This window comes from Eptesicus fuscus, chromosome 2 (genome assembly GCF_027574615.1).
Source record: "Eptesicus fuscus isolate TK198812 chromosome 2, DD_ASM_mEF_20220401, whole genome shotgun sequence".
NCBI lineage: Eukaryota > Metazoa > Chordata > Mammalia > Chiroptera > Vespertilionidae > Eptesicus > Eptesicus fuscus.
The window spans coordinates 101,772,843-101,789,257 of NC_072474.1; the positions used below are offsets into that span (position 1 = coordinate 101,772,843).

At 35.7% G+C, this 16,415-nt stretch overlaps 1 protein-coding gene across 2 annotated transcripts in view; it reads right to left on the reverse strand.

The window, feature by feature from the left end:
- Positions 1-16,415, reverse strand: part of STIM2 (stromal interaction molecule 2) — a 139,524-nt gene that overhangs the window by 43,028 nt on the left and 80,081 nt on the right. For both annotated transcript variants that reach the window (XM_054729652.1, XM_054729655.1), the window contains exon 3: positions 12,449-12,563. In XM_054729652.1, the coding sequence (XP_054585627.1) occupies positions 12,449-12,563 (115 nt within the window). The remainder of the gene's footprint in view (positions 1-12,448; positions 12,564-16,415) is intronic.

Sequence of the window (16,415 nt, forward strand, 5' to 3'; positions counted from 1 at the left end):
TTTTCCAAACAAACAAAATATTTTATAGTAATGATTATTTATTTTAATGGAATTGTTGACAAAATTAAATCAATAGAAATGATCTAACTCTTGCCCAACCAATTCATTTGCAATATAAACAAATTCTTATATTCTAGAAGACAAATGCTATAGCCATTTGTAGTGAATACATGCTTTCAGTCTACACAAATGCTATAATGTATTGTAGCAATTTGGCATTTCAGAGAAGTCTGCTCCTTGTTTCCTATTAATGTAAATAAAAATCAGAGACAATGATACTAATACCAAATTAATTTTTTTAAATACTACCCAAATTTTTCATTAAAAATATAGAAAAGACAGCACTGTAAACTATAAAACTACCATATCTTAAGGTAGCCTAGGTCATAAAAAAGTATTGCTTTTTGTAGAATTGGTAACAGCAAGATATTACGTACATCTTGTAAGTCAATAATACTTTTTGTCATTTCAAAAAGGCATATGCTCCTAGACAATTGTCTTAATTCCTTTATAAACTTTAAACTTATTGGTTCTCTATTGTTATATTTCCCTATGGCCTCACTTGGCAAAAATTTATGAGTAACTCAAATGACAAGAACTGCAAGACAAAGTGAAGACACAGCACTGCATAAACCTTCCACGTTATCAAGCATACAGTAAAGTGTAACAACACTAGGAAGAGAATTTCATATTTTTACATATTACTTAATTGTGATTAACACTACTTGCCTTTAGAGGGTATTAAACATCTCATTCACAAGATTTCCAAACTAACTCAGAATAGACAGTGTCTAGTTTTTAACACTTCAAATTTCATTTTCTGCTCCTCTAGGGATACTTTGAAAAATACCTATGCTCCTCTTACACAGTATAGACATGTCTGGTGATCCTAGGTAAATGCAGTCAGGTTTTCACCTTGTCAAAGTAAAAATGCCGTGCAGTAGTGAAAATCCATACATACTAGCCAGGAAGATTTTGGAAAGAGGCGAGGTGGCACAAAATTTACTGGTAGTTTCCAATGTTGAGAGTTATATTAACTTATTTCTTTAAAATACCAATTTGGGATTTAATAAGACATCTATATTTAGAAAATGATGTATTCAATTAACTAAAATTCAGAGTGGGACAAAAAAAAGTCCATGAGAAAATTCATTTTTAGTCCAGAAGTTTTTCACTGCAAGTGTCAAGAACATATCAGATTTTTCTGAAGGAACAGCTATGTTTTATATCATGTGACCATGCTACCAGACCCCACAAACCCACCTCTGGATCCAGAATAGCCTTTGAAGCTTTTCTTCTAGCTACTAACTTCAAATTCTCCTTTTTCATGATCATCAATCTGTTATGGCTGTTTGTCTGCTAGGTACTCCTTCTCCTCTCTGTCATCTGAGACAAAGCTCATGATCGCCAGTGAGAGGAGGCCAGGGGATGAAGTAATCATAGGATTCCATTCTGGGGTCACAGTGATAGGTCTCGGTATAACCACATAACCTAAGCCAGTTACTTCCTGATTTTTTTCTAACTAGAGCAGGCAGGAAGACTCCCTGTTTCTCTTTGGTATGATTTTGGGAAAACATAAGCCTAAAACTTCCAGCAGCCACAGTGCTAGTCTCTAGGAAATGCAGTAAAAAATAAAATAAAATCAAAATTCAGAAAGAAACAGAGAGAGAAACAGATAACCAGAATAGATTCAGCCCCTGACTACACACCTACACCATTCCATTATATAAGGATAGTTTTTAAATTAAGAGAGTTTGATTTTCTCAACTGGGCCATTCCATTAATATAGAAACATGTTGTAAAATCTTCCATCTTTCAGAAAATAAAATCTTCCTTCACATCAAATTTGTCTTTAGGTATCATAGCTCCATTTCTCTTCTCCGTCTTTTGAAAGTCAACAATATTTACTGTTTTCACTTCCTCTTCAATCCACCTCAACCGGACTTTCAGTTCCACCACTATAGTGCAACTGCTTTAGCAAACAAACTTAACTTGTACTTTGCTAGTCCTATGGTGAGGTCTCTGTCATCTCATGTGAATTTCTTGAGCTGTTGACACTGACTGTGCCCTCTTTCTTAAAACCTGTCCTTCATAGGCTGTCAGGACCCTACATATCTAACTGGTTCCCCTCATATCTGTAACTGTTCATTTATTCTTCCTTCTTTTCTGGCTTCCTCTCTGCTTCTTGACCTTTCAGGACTAAGTCCTTCACCTGTTTGCATCATGATCTCAGTATTTTTCAACCTTTTTTTCATTATACACACACACACACACACACACACACACACACACACACACACTTAAGCCTGTTCAGATTTTTTTTCCCCTCATTACTTCCATTTCCAAGACATTTTAATACTACAGGTGCATAACACCTAGGAACCATCCTAATTCTTATCCGCACACCCCTATCAACTCCCTGAATCCAACCTAACAGCAAATCCTATCAGTTATTCCTTCAAACTATATCATAAATCAGACCTCTCTGCTACCTCCCTCTCACCTGGACACCGCAAGAGCCTCGACAGGCTTCCAACTACATTTTTGCCCCTCTTCCTCAAGAGCCTAATATCCATACAGTATCTACAGTAATATTTTCCAAAGATAAATCACAACACTATGTTGCTCAAAACTCTTCAATGTAGCTAGACTTGCAACATACTTACATTATACTTACAATAAATCCCAAACTCTTTAATAGGTCTTGAACGATCTTATGAGATCTAGCTTTGCCTCTGTACATCTCACTGATCCATTTGTCTCCTACTATCCCCCGCACCCTCCTCCAATCCCTTATAGCCTCCAAGCTATACTGGCTTTCTTACAGTCTCCCAAATACTTGGAGGTCATGCTAGACTTAAGAATGTTAGCCTACCCTAACCCTGGAATATACTTCACCCAGACATTTCCTTGGCTCACTCTCATCACTGAGATCTATAACCAAATAGCATTTCTTTGGGAGTTCTTCCTTAACTAGACCTCACCCTACATGGTCACTGACTATGTGTTAGTCTGCTTACTTTTAACATATCACTTATCTGTTCCAGGAGTCATGTGAGTGTATATATATCTACCTGCACACAGACAAACTGTCCACTGTCTTTCTAAAAGAGTGTTAACTCCATGAGGGCAGGATATCTATTTTGCTCAAAGTTCTATTTACAAAATACAGAACAATGCCTATCTCACAGGAAGAACTAAATAAAATTTTGATGACTTAACAAATGAATGGAGCAAGTGAGTCTGACCTTTGTCACTTGTAACTAATCAAATAATTGATGATAGAGTACACTTACAATAAATTTCCCATTATTTGAGGTGATCTGAGTCTATCTTTTGCCACTAAAAAAAAAAATCTTACTAAAACAAACAACTTAAACTTTAAAATAAAGCTCTGTAGTTAAAAAAAAAAAAGAAGAAGAAGAAGACATAATATACTGTAATTTCAAGCCACCCAACAAAGCATATTGAACAATCAGTTATGCACAGGAATTTATTAAGCATTTAGTTCTGTGATAAATTCAGCCTTCAGTATTAGCATAGTGTAGGTACCATTAAAAACTGGAGTAATTACTTTTTCGGGCATTCCTGAAAATCACTCAAAAAATCAAGACACAGTCCTAAAACATATATCCACTAACTTAAAACTCAACCTTCCTTTTTCAAAAGCTTCCAATTACACATCTAAAAGAGAATGCAGTCTAATGTCATGGCCAGATTCATGCAATTGAGCATGCTCATTAAAAACAGATAAGAGAAATTTAGACAATTACCAAAGCAGATCAATCTTCAACTATCTCACACTGCAATCTGGGATGTGCTTACCTTTGCTAAGGTCACAGGCTCTGGATCAGTGGGTATGCAGCTAGTACACAGAAACCTATTATTATTCATGGTAGTAGAGCTGTAGCACTATCATTAAAATTCTGCCACAAAATATTTGATACTGGTCAAAACATGGAAAATAATGATGTTAGAATTCTATATTCTTACAGTATATAATTCAGAAACCAAACAAATACATAAGTACATTTAATTTCTTGAGCCTTGCTCTTTAATTATTCATCCTCCCATTTCCCCTTTTGTGAGCCCACCTCCATCCCTTCCAAAAAGTTCTAGACATTGTTTTAAAAGAATTGATTTGAATTCTTCAAAAGAAATAAATTATATGAAGGATTTGAAAATGGTTAGTGACATGCCCATAAGTCAGTGCCATCTAGTAACAAAGAATTATTCTATCAAAAAGGTTTTTTTGCCTGTATTATCTTAAATTCCTTTTAATCTAATATATTTTCAATCCATAAACAAATACAATTATCCATTAAAAAAATAAATGCGGACATTAAATGGAAAGATGTAGTAAGATGTAATCACAATTACCAACTCTTATACATAGTGGTAGTACGTTTTGAACAAAATACTGGCTGAAATTAGCCCTGGCCAGTGTGGCTCAGTTGGTTAAGTATCATCCCATGCACAAGAGAAGTAGCTGGTTCTATTCCCGGTGGGTTCGATTCCTGGTCGGGGCACAATTAATCCTAGCAAATCAGTAATATGCAATGACCCTACATTTCCGAGAGTCAAGTGTTCTGAAGTAAAAGAGTGAGAGTGTCAGCAATCAAGGAGAAATAGAAAAGAAGACAACTACTGCACCAAAAAACAAAAATGAGTTAGCCCTGAATGAACAGATCTGAAATGAAGGGAACAGTGATAGAAATGCTAACACAGAATGAAGATTAGAAACTTATTGTGCTCTGATCTCATTTGGATAATGTTATAACAAAAACAAAGCTGTTTAACTATAAAGAAATCAAGGACGTACTTTATATAAAACACAGAAATGAATTCTGATCAATACAGAACAGTGTTTTGCAAACTGATCAAGTAACCTGCACACCAATCAAATAACATTTACACTACTCTTTGAGGGGGGGAAAAAACCCATGTTAAGCCCACAGGTATCCCCAGTTTTTCAAAAGTTCACATTACACCACTTTGCTTTTATAAAGATCTAGAACAGTACCTGTTCATCAATAACGAAAAGAAATACGAAGAAGATTTTTATTTTTATGAAAAAGGGTGAAAAATGAAAACAGTGTTTGGTGTCTGGCAGCCAACTGTTAGAGAGGCACCTTGAGCAGCAAGACTGGCATCACTATCCCCTTTCACACACATAATAAATACTGCTAACCAACAATTTCTACAGTAAATAACCTGCTTTGCTACTGAGATCAGACATAGATCAAGCTTTCTTAATGCAGTGCTCTAGGTAACCACTATCAATTGGTAGCTTTGGTATATGAGTGTAATCTTACATGCCACTTTGGAGCAGCTCAACAGGCTGAAGCGTCAAGGCTCACTAGTCTGGTCTCCCTCTCTTACTGACCCTATTTTCTACTATTCCTCAACTCAGATGCCTCTTTCAGCAACGTCAGTCTCCAATATTCCCAACTTGTTCGCAGTTTGTCTTACAAGAACATTAGTAACAAGAGATAGTCATTGAGTACTTGCTACGTGCTAGGCACTGTTCTGAGCCCTTTAATGCACAAATTCATTTCATCCTCAACAATTTGATGTGGTAGATAGATGACTTTGATCCCTTTTAACAGATGATGAAACTAAGACACATAAAAGTTAAACATGACATATTAATGGCAAAAGGAAAAATATAAAACATTCATTTATTCTTATCTCACATATACTAACTCTGACTATAATAGTACCACTTACCTAGTATTTAATCAAACCTTCTTGTGTGGTTACTTAACATTTCACCTGTGATACTAACAATAATAAAAGCCCCTTGATGAGAAAGGTATTATCTTATACTTCCTTGTATCCTACCACAGTGAGTGCCACACATATTGTAAATATACATAAAAATATTGTGTTGTTGGACCCTAGCTTGTTTGGCTCAGTGGATGGAGCATCGACCTGCGGACTGAAGGGCCCCAGGTTCGATTCCAGTCGTGGGCATGTGCCCGGGTTGCAGGCTAGGTCCCTAGTGGGGGGTGTGCAGGAGGCAGCCAATTGGTGGTTTTCTCATTGATGTTTCTATCTCTCTCTCCCTTCCTCTCTGAAATCAACAGAAATATATATATATATATATATATATATATATATATATATATATATATACTGTTGTTGGTATCACAAAGATAATGTGACCTTATTATCCGCAAGGCCTACATTTTTAGTTCCTCTTCTGATAATGCTAAACAATATTTACTCACCCTTTTGCTTTTGTTTTCATTCCAGTCTCATTGTAACTAATAGGATACATCTGAAAAAGCTGGTACATTTATGAACATTTAAAGACCTATTTACACTTTCACTCCTAGGAGAAAATCCTTATAAATATTAAGGATACCCTATATTATAAAAGCCTAATATGCTAAGTGTCTGGTCGCCTGTTCAACCAATTAAAACGTAATATGCTAATGATATGCTAAGACCACTCAACTGCTTGCTATGATGTCCACTGATCACCAGGGGGCAGACAGTAAACCGGTTGACCAGTCGCTATGATGTGCACTGACCACCAGAGGGCAGACATTCTGATTGGTAGTTTAGCTTGCTGCTGGGGTCCGGCCAATTGGGATTGAGCGAGATGGGCCAGACATGCCCTGGAGCCCTCCCACGGTCCCTCCCACGGTCCCTCCCCGGCTGGCCAACCTCCTGCGTCCCTCCCCAGCCCCGATCATGCACTGGTGGGGTCCCTAGGCCTGGCCTGTACCCTCTCACAATCCAGGACCCCTCAGGGGATGTTGGAGAGCTTGTTTTGGTCCAATCCCGCAGGCCAGGCCAAGGGACCCCACTGGTGCACAAATTCATATACTGGGCCTCAAGTATATAAATAAAATGTTTATAAATCCTCCTTACTTATAGAGATTTAACATACATGGTCAGGATTTTTTTTCCCTTTATATTTCCTTTTATGTAACATTTACATTTTGTTTTCATAAACAGAAGAAAACACTTAGTCGTTTCTGTCTGGCTGGACTTGACAGCAGTCATTATTAAGTGTCTACCTCTCTCTTCTCTCAATTTCAGTTCCTTTAAATTTCTAATAAAAAAAATTAAACCTTCTGCAGAATTTCAAAATACCTATTCAATTTGTAAAGCCCCAAGTTACACAATGACCTTAGGTAAGGTAAGACCCATACTGAATAGGATGGAAAGATTACCTCATGGTTGACACATGTTATAATATTTAACCCAATGAGTTACCTTTTTAAAAACAGTACATTACTTAATCAGGTTTTTATCCACCGTGATCCTTAAATCTTATATATAACCAATAATTTTCCATCTACATTTTCCTTCATTAGGTACTATTTAATTGTATTCAGCAATTCTAACAACATATCCAGTTTATAAAAATTTGTCTAAAATCTAATACACATTTTTAAAAGGCTTTTATTGGCACTGGACTATTATCATGTACAAATTGACCAAGCATTCTCTACAGAAACTGACCCCCAAAAAAGTACACTCTGGTCACATTGAAATTTTTCTATGTGAAATTAGGATCAATTTCTATGCAACACACTTTTAATTTTCGTCAGTTGACAACATTCCATAACGATCTTGGGTACATTTCACCCTCCATAAATTACATAGTACAATGGCAAGTATTTAGCCTAACAGACCTGTTCATTTTATTAATAAGTATTACGGGACTGAATCAAAAATCTTACAAAACTTTATATACAGCTGAACATTTCAGTGATTCAGCTTTACTATAAAGATAAGTGAACATTTACTGCCTACCAGGCAGGCACTTTTACTGCATTAGTCATTCATATCACACAAGAATTGCATTTTATAAGTGAATTTTATAATGTGCCCAATGTCTTCATGTTCATAAAGAGAAGAGCCAGCAGTTACATTTGAAGAACTTGAAAGCACACATACTTCCTATAGCCTACCACCTCCATTTCCACTTCTAGTAAACTTTCAGGTAACTGAAGGAGCCATGAGGTGGTCTACCTCTTTAGCCCCTTCCAGAACTCCTGGTCAACCCTCACAGCCCATTCCAAACACAATTTTCAGAGAGGTAATTACTCCTTTCAGTGAGTATTCTCTATCTCTATATTCTACACTTGTTTCTATTATTGTACATATCACATAAATTGTAATTATTTGTGTGCTTTTTCTTTCCTACTTAGCTATTTACTGCTAATATCCCAGAGACTGTTTAACTCATTTTTAATACCCAGGCTCCAATGCCGGCTTATGACACAATAGATATACCTATTCTACTGGTGCTTCTGTAACATGAATTAGCTTATGTGTAACTGGTAAATAGGGATCATGTCAATATAATATATGTCACATCATTTCATATGTGACTGTTCCTCACATGTTATCATTTTACACTGCCAAGTAGCAGCAAAAGGATCCAAAGCTTACAGAATGCTAACACAGGAAACTATGAACTTTCTATCCCCTTACACTCCCCTCTTCCTTTAAGCTCAATTTGGCCACAGCCTCTGTCTTAGAAATCTTTGTTGCTCAGTTCTCATCTTCTGGCATTTTTCCCTTGTCTTCATAATTTAGTAACCTCAACTCTACCTAAAACCCCCTCCCATTAAGTTATCTTTACTTATTTTTTAAGATAAAGTCCAATACCTACTATAGTGTTTATTGATTAGAAATTTAACAAATCTTTTTACCTATGCTAGTATTTTTATTAGTAGTGCTAGTGCTCTGGTTACAAAGTTGCATAGGTTTTGAGTATGATTCAACCCCATTATTTCCCATAAACTCTGTAATTTTTAAGTTCATAATTTTGCAAGATATGTGTTTTTCAGGAGTGCATACATTTCATTTTGGCAGAAATGCCTGAAGTGAAATGATGTTTGATACACTGAATATTTGATGAACCTAACTACTGACTATCTAATGTTCAGTGTTACATATTCATCTATTCATCAAATGTTTACTAAATATTAAAGTAAATAAGGCCCTGCTCTAGTCGTTAGAGATACAGCAATGATGTGGAAAGTATAATTGTATATGATTGTGTGTGTAGGCATATGTATGTGTGCATACATGTCTATATTTGTATTCATATTGAACTAAATAACTTTGAATTGCATATTATTGCTACAGGTACATTCTAATTTCTATATCAGCAGTTTCCAAAACTTTTCACAGGAATAATTTTTTTGTTTCCCAAAAGAACTCTTTATAAAAAAACAAAATATACCAAGTAAAAGCAGAACCCTACACATTCGGCATGTCCTATTCCTGAGATACTCCAGGAAAACTGGGGCTTGTCAGGCTATGATTGAAAACAGTGAGTGATCTAGCAACAATGCCCCGCCTTTACGTGACCCCTTTAATACGAAAAAAGAGTCTGACATGGGTTGAAAATATGAATTAGGTCACTATTAAGCTTCTGGTGGAGGTTTACTTCATTCAACTGACTCCTCTCTCTTCTCTTTCATGAAACTGTTTTAGTAGGAGCCCTGAGACAACTCCTCCCATGCCCTAATCCCCTAAAAATGTTATGTAAAAGATGGGCTTCGGAGAAAAGGAAGCAAGAATAGATAAGTTAGGACAAGTCTTTGGAGACTTAGAGGAAAATCTTCTCATCATGATGGTGAAATCTTAATGGTGGAAATTAAGGTAAAAACCTAGGGAAAATAAGAGGCTTTTCAACTTGAAATGGCCTTAAGCTTAAAAAAGAAAAATAACAAACATTCTCATAGATCACAAAAGATCTCACCAAACTCACCAGGGCAGGAAACCAAAATCGGGTTTAACGTCAGAGTACCCTTGGATTTGGGACACGTTAGTAAACAAAATAAACAAAGACCCCCCCCCCCCCCCCGGCTTATATTCTCGGGGGCAGGGGAGAGAGCGAAAGGAGACATACATAATGAATAAGTTAATTATGTAATATATTAGAAGGCGCTACACAATATGGGAAAAGGAAAGTGTGAAGCTGAGTAACAGGAATCAAGATAGCTAAATAGAGTGGTCAGGGTGGGCCTCAAGAGAGAATAGCCCTGATAGACTTTAATAAAAGTGGTAATGGAGTTAGCCATGAGGGTGTCTGCATTCCTGCAGTCGTAGAATAGCAAGGAGTCCGCTAGCATAAAGCTCAGTGAGTGAGGAAGATGGACAGGACAGAGAAGGAAGAGAGGTAACAGGGTGGGAGTGGAGATCAGATCATGTAGAGCTTTATAAGGTCTTTGTAAAGATTTTGGCTTTTACTCTGAGTCACTGAAGGGTATTGAACAGATCTGACTTATATTTCCAATAGAATACTCTGCTAAATGAAGAACAGATTGTAGCAGAACACAAGTATATGCAGGGTGACCATTAAGGGGCTACTGCACTTACTCAGGCAAGAGATGGGGGCTGAACCAGGTGGTAGCAAAGCAAGTGATGAGAAATGGCCAAATACTTTTTCCTTTTTTCAATGGCTAAGTGTACTCCATTCAACTTATCACACACCTAATACTTAAAATATACTAGTAGCAATAATGGATATCCAATTCCTTTAGTAGTATCTACATATTACTATATTTCCTGTTAATAGTCTTACTGAGTTTCATACCATTTAGCACTTTCCCCTATAAAATGTATATTCATTTATTCCTATTCTAACTCAAGTTCATATTACTTAAAAGTGGTATGGGTAGGGGAAATGGAGAGAAAGATTTCTGAAGTCTACCTATTATTTATTTAAGTTGGTGGTGTTTTTTACCTTCTTTCTTTTTCTTCTTCACAGTATATTGCAAAACATGCCTCTTTTAAAAACTGAAACACACACACACACACACACACACACACACACACACACACACACATACGAGGCCTGGTGCATGAAAAACGTGTATGGGGGAGGAGTGGTCCCCTCAGCCCAGCCTGTACCCTCTCCAATCCAGGACCCCTTGGGGGATGTCCGACTGCTGGTATAGGCCCTGGGATCGGGCCTATACCAGCAGTCGGACATCCCTCTCATAATCCTGGACTGCTGGCTCCTAATTGCTCACCTGCCTGCCTGCCTGGTCACCCCTAACTGCCAGCCCCCTCCCGTGCCAGCCTGATCGCCCCTCACTGCCTCTGCATGCTGGCCTGATCAACACTCTAACTATCCACCCCTGCCGGCCTGGTCACCCCAACTGCCCGCCTCTGCCAGCCTGGTCAACCCCAACTGCTCCCCCTGCTGCCCTAGTCGCCCCTAACTGAACCCCCTGCAAGCCTAATCACCCCAACTGCCCCCCCCCCCCCTGTTGGCCTAGTCGTCCCATGCAGCCTGCTGTTCAGTCATTTGGCTGTCCCTCACTAACCCCCCTGCCGGCCTGGTCACCCAATGCAGCCTGCTGTTCAGTCGTTTGGTCATCCCTCACTAATCCCCTGCTGGCCTGGTCATTGGCAGCCATCTTGTGATGGTGTGAAGGTCAATTTGCATATTACCTCTTTATTATATAGGATATAATAAAGATTTAGAAAGATTTCTGAAGTCTACCTATTATTTATTTAAGTTGGTGGTGTTTTTTATCTTCTTTCTTTTTTGCCTCGTGTGTGTGTGTGTGTGTGTATTTCAGTTTTTAAAAGAGGCATGTTTTGCAATATACTGTGAAGAAGAAAAAGAAAGAAGGTAAAAAACACCACCAACTTAAATAAATAATAGGTAGACTTCATAAATCTTTCTCTCCATTTCCCCTACCCATACCACTTTTAAGTAATATATATGCTAGCTATAAACCATTTACATTAATAAAAATATTGAGCATTGGTGGAATAACTTTCTGTATTTTGCCCATTACTAAACGTTACCATTGACAGTCTAGCAAATTTTATTACTTTTCTATATTCCTCCTTGGTAATCTGTCCCAGATTCCTTTAAACATCACATCATTATCAAACTTGCAGAGAAAAACATATGCTACAACATAATTATTTGACTTGGGTAAAAGAACAGAAACATTAGACATTCTGGTTGACTCTGTTACTCAAAAAAATAAAAAAAAAGCTTAATGGACTTTTAAAAATATTTTAGTAGCTTTCTAGTATTAGGGATCAAATTGAGGTTTTAGGTCATATACTTTTCCTGCCCTAAATAATTACTGTCCATAAATAAGCTTGAGGACTTACGAGTAGAAAAAGAAATAAAATATAAATTACACAATGTTAGCATACAAATATTAGGACACTCCATTAAGGGTATATTTAAGGAAAAATGTGTAAGGTCCATGCCTTCTAAAGACTTCAGAAACTGTTCTCCATAACTAAAAATAACTTTGGGATCCATGTTTACTTGATAAAATAATTATTTACTAAAATAAAAGTATCCTCAGAGAAATATCCTCACAGAAAAGTTACATTGATTTTTTTTTGGTAAGATTATATGCAATTAGTGAGTTAACAATGACTAATCAGGGCAGAAGAGCAGGTAAGGGATCTAGATCACTAAAAACAGTCTTACCTTCTGATGTTTTCCATCGTTTCCATAAATCCTCAACAGTTATGTGTTTATCTTCTCTGTGCAGATGGCTGTGTTTTTTAGTAGCATCTTTATATTTCATATCTTCTCTGATAAACTATAAAAGAGAAAACACTAAGTTAAATATACTTAAATTCACTATTTTAGTCTCTATAATGGAGGGGGGAAAAAGTCTAAAACCCAGTGGGTAGTGATTATCAGATAATAACTGGTATGTTTTTGGGTATTTTTATATTCACATTATTCATATATGTTTATATAATTGGTTTAATTAAATGCCTTCTATTACTAATCATGACAACAGCAGCAGCAGTAAAAGTACTTATTTAACGTTCATTATTAGTCAGGAACATTATTTAATATGTCTATATACCTATCATAATACATACACACATAGTTATTTAATTTCATGACAGATCTATTTTGTGTGCTCAATTTATAGATGAGAAAACCAAGGCTCAAAGAGGTTAAGTATTTTGTCCAAGGTTGAAAAAAATAATAAAAAGCAAAGATAAGATTCCAACCCAAGCAATTTTGTTGTGCTCAACACCATAATATCCTGCCTCAATATTATATATTTTTACCAACTACTTAGTATTCTGCACAAATTTTCGTGCATCGGGCATCTAGTACACTTAATAAAAGAATGCAAAAAAAACATTTTTAAACGTATGATAGCACCTAAAGCTCATTTGATGTAAAAGAATTACCAATCTCCTAAGGAAGTTGGGTGAAAACTAAAAAACACACTGAATTATATTTTCTCTGGAATTACCATTTAAAAATGAATATACAAAGTGGTGAAAAAATAGGTTTATAGTTGTTCATATGGAAAATAATACAATAATTAATAAATCATGATAAAAGAATAAAGTCCTGTGTTTTATGTACTCACAACTATAAACCTACTTTTGCCCACTCTGAATACTTCTGTTTTAAAATATAAGCCCAAAATAATGCAATTCATAACAAACCACATAAAAGTATATCTCTTGTATGTATCTTCAACATTTTTATCATAAAATATGATTTGAAAATAGTATAATTAAAATTACTTTACATTGAAACTAAGCTGGAAAATGTTTCACTGAACTTAATACACTAGAAATCATCTGCTTCCATTAAACCTTCCCAAAATCCTACAGAAGAGCAGACCATTCTAAGCAGACTTTTCAAAAACTCCCTAGAAAACTGCAAATTTTAGAAATGAGACAGGCTACTAGAAAAATTTTAAAGACCGTCACCAATAACTGAAAATGCATGACAAATTACAAATACTTCTTATTCATTGAAATATGAATTATGAAATAGGAAAACAGACCCTTAAATTCTATGAAGTAAATATTCAAATAATGTACAACAAATAATGTAGATTCTTGGGAAGCGTATCCAATTATGCAAACCTACTACAGGAAAACCTGAATTGACAATACAAATAAAAGAGTGCTCAATAAATAATGACTATTGAATATTCTTTTAAAAAATATTCACACAGGTAATTCTTTGAAATAAATTATTCTAGTAGCATTATATAAATTACATACCCAAATCCAGAAAGGTAGCTTTTAAATAATCAACCAATTTCAGTTTCTTGTACCTATTAATATTTTGTATTTAATATTTGTGCTATGTTTTGTTACATTTATTTTTGTTGTTTATATTTTATTTTTATGTTACCTTACATGTACTTTGTATTTGTGCTATTATTTTTATGACACTGCTTTAATATTATCTGATACATGTTAGTAAAGTAAGTCCTTACTTAACATCATCAATAGGTTCTGTGACTTTAAACAAAATGATGTATAATAAAACCAATTTTACCACAGGTTAATTGATATAAACAAGAGTTAGGTTTCTATGGCATCTCATCAACATTTTGACAAACTGAGGTTGAATGAAATGACATGACTCGAGTACCTGCTATACAGACATATTTTGGGGATTAGTGTAAATCCCTGAAAGCATCCACTCACCCCTTCCTCACTCGTTCACCCACTGCCATAGCTATCTGATCAAAGGGCAAACACTTGACCCAAAAGAAGACAATCCAGAGCCATTCTCTCTCACAGGACACTATAATTCAAACCATGAAAAGGGTCACTTGGCCATGGCTCTGGTTTTTTAAGGTGATAAAGACCCTGGTATTGAAGGAGGCACTTTATGGACAGTCAAGAGAGGCCAGGTGATAAGGACAACAGAGGAAGCCAATATGCAGGAAGAGGAAGTAATAAAAGAGGACAAAGAAGAGGACAGAACGAGAAGAAATGGCACCAGGAATTGCCTTGATTCTTGATGACCTTCCAGTTTCAGTCCCTCAGGATACCTGGGCTACACAATTCTTGTCCTGATTTCCACGACATGACAATGATAAATCTGTCTCCCCTTTTATTTTTAAATACACAATTTTAAGACCTCAATACCTAGGAGAAGTGATTTATTATCCCAGTTAGGCACTCAAACTCTGCAGTCTGACATACTATATTCAAAATCTAACCATTACTTAAATCCTCTTTTGCCTCATATTTCTCTTCTGTACAATGAGAAAAATAAAACTGTCTATTTCATATGGTTAAAAAGATTAATTTAAAAATGTGTAATGCATAGAAGTGTTAGACAATAAAATTACATTAAATCAAACTATTTTGGATAGTTTTTATATATTGATTTTGTTATTGCTATTGAAGTTTAAAGCCTGAAAAAATGAGTTTCACCCTGACTATACTGGTAGGCTTAATGAACATTTGGGAAACATCAGACATTTATAAAGATAAGATTACCCAATATTCTTAAAGTACCATTCCAGATATTCTAAAACAAAATACATAATACATAAATAGAAAAAACAGCTTTTTCAATGACAATGTAAGCAGAGACTTTTCCAAAGGACACCTGACATCAAAACAACAGTGTCCAAGGTCTGATATGTGAGTCAGTTAAAGCAGATGGGTTCCTTGAAAACTTTGCAGGGTCTTCCTGTCTTGAGAACAATATTAAATTGCTCAGCATAATGTCTCAGAGGAAATGATGCATAACAAGAAGGATACTACTCTTACCTCACTTTGAAAGATGAAAAAGCTAAGGCTAAAGGAGAGTTTGCAATGTATTGTATTTTATATAGCTATTTAATAAACCTAATACTGGAAGTAAATTCTAAAGAATTCCAAAGTTCAAATTCTTCACCACCATCCTAACCTGGATGTTCTGTAAAAATGCAGATTTCAAAACTCTTAAAGGTGATACCATGCTAATAAAGCATGAATTGCCCTTGTTTCTCTCTTCAATCCAAATGGTTCTATCAAACAGGTTTCACAGTGGTTGAGAGTACAACTCAGTCTCCAAACTACATCTCATCCCAAGTCTACTATTTATTGTTATGACCTTAAGTTGCTTCACTCTCTGTGTGTCAGTTTTCTAGTCAGCAAAATGGTGTGAGGATTAAGTTATTTATTTCACATGAAGTGTAAAGAAGAGTGCTTGGTACATACTAACACTCAACAATGTCACCTATTTCATGTAAATCACTTATTTTTTTTAAAGTAATGAATTAAACTTTTGCCTTGACTTGTCTATTCTATATCATTTCTTGAAATGACTTAACATTATTTTAACGTACTCTCTCTTAACTTCTAATGCAAGAAGGGTTTGATAATTCCCAAGAAAAACAAAGAACTAAATCTGGCATGCCTAGTCTTATTGAGATTAAAATCCTCTTATGTGTTTCTTAACCATTTGTATTTCTTTAATGAAATATCTATTATAAACTTAATTTAGATGTGGGAACATGTGTTGTTTTCTCTCTGATAAAGCAGAGAGAGACAGAAAAAGAGAGAACAACACTTTCTAATCTCCTTCCTCACTTTCCATGTCAACATGGGAGGATATACAATGCTTGGAGCTACTGCCGCCCTTTCCAACCATAACTAGAAAATCAACAAAATGAAAGAAA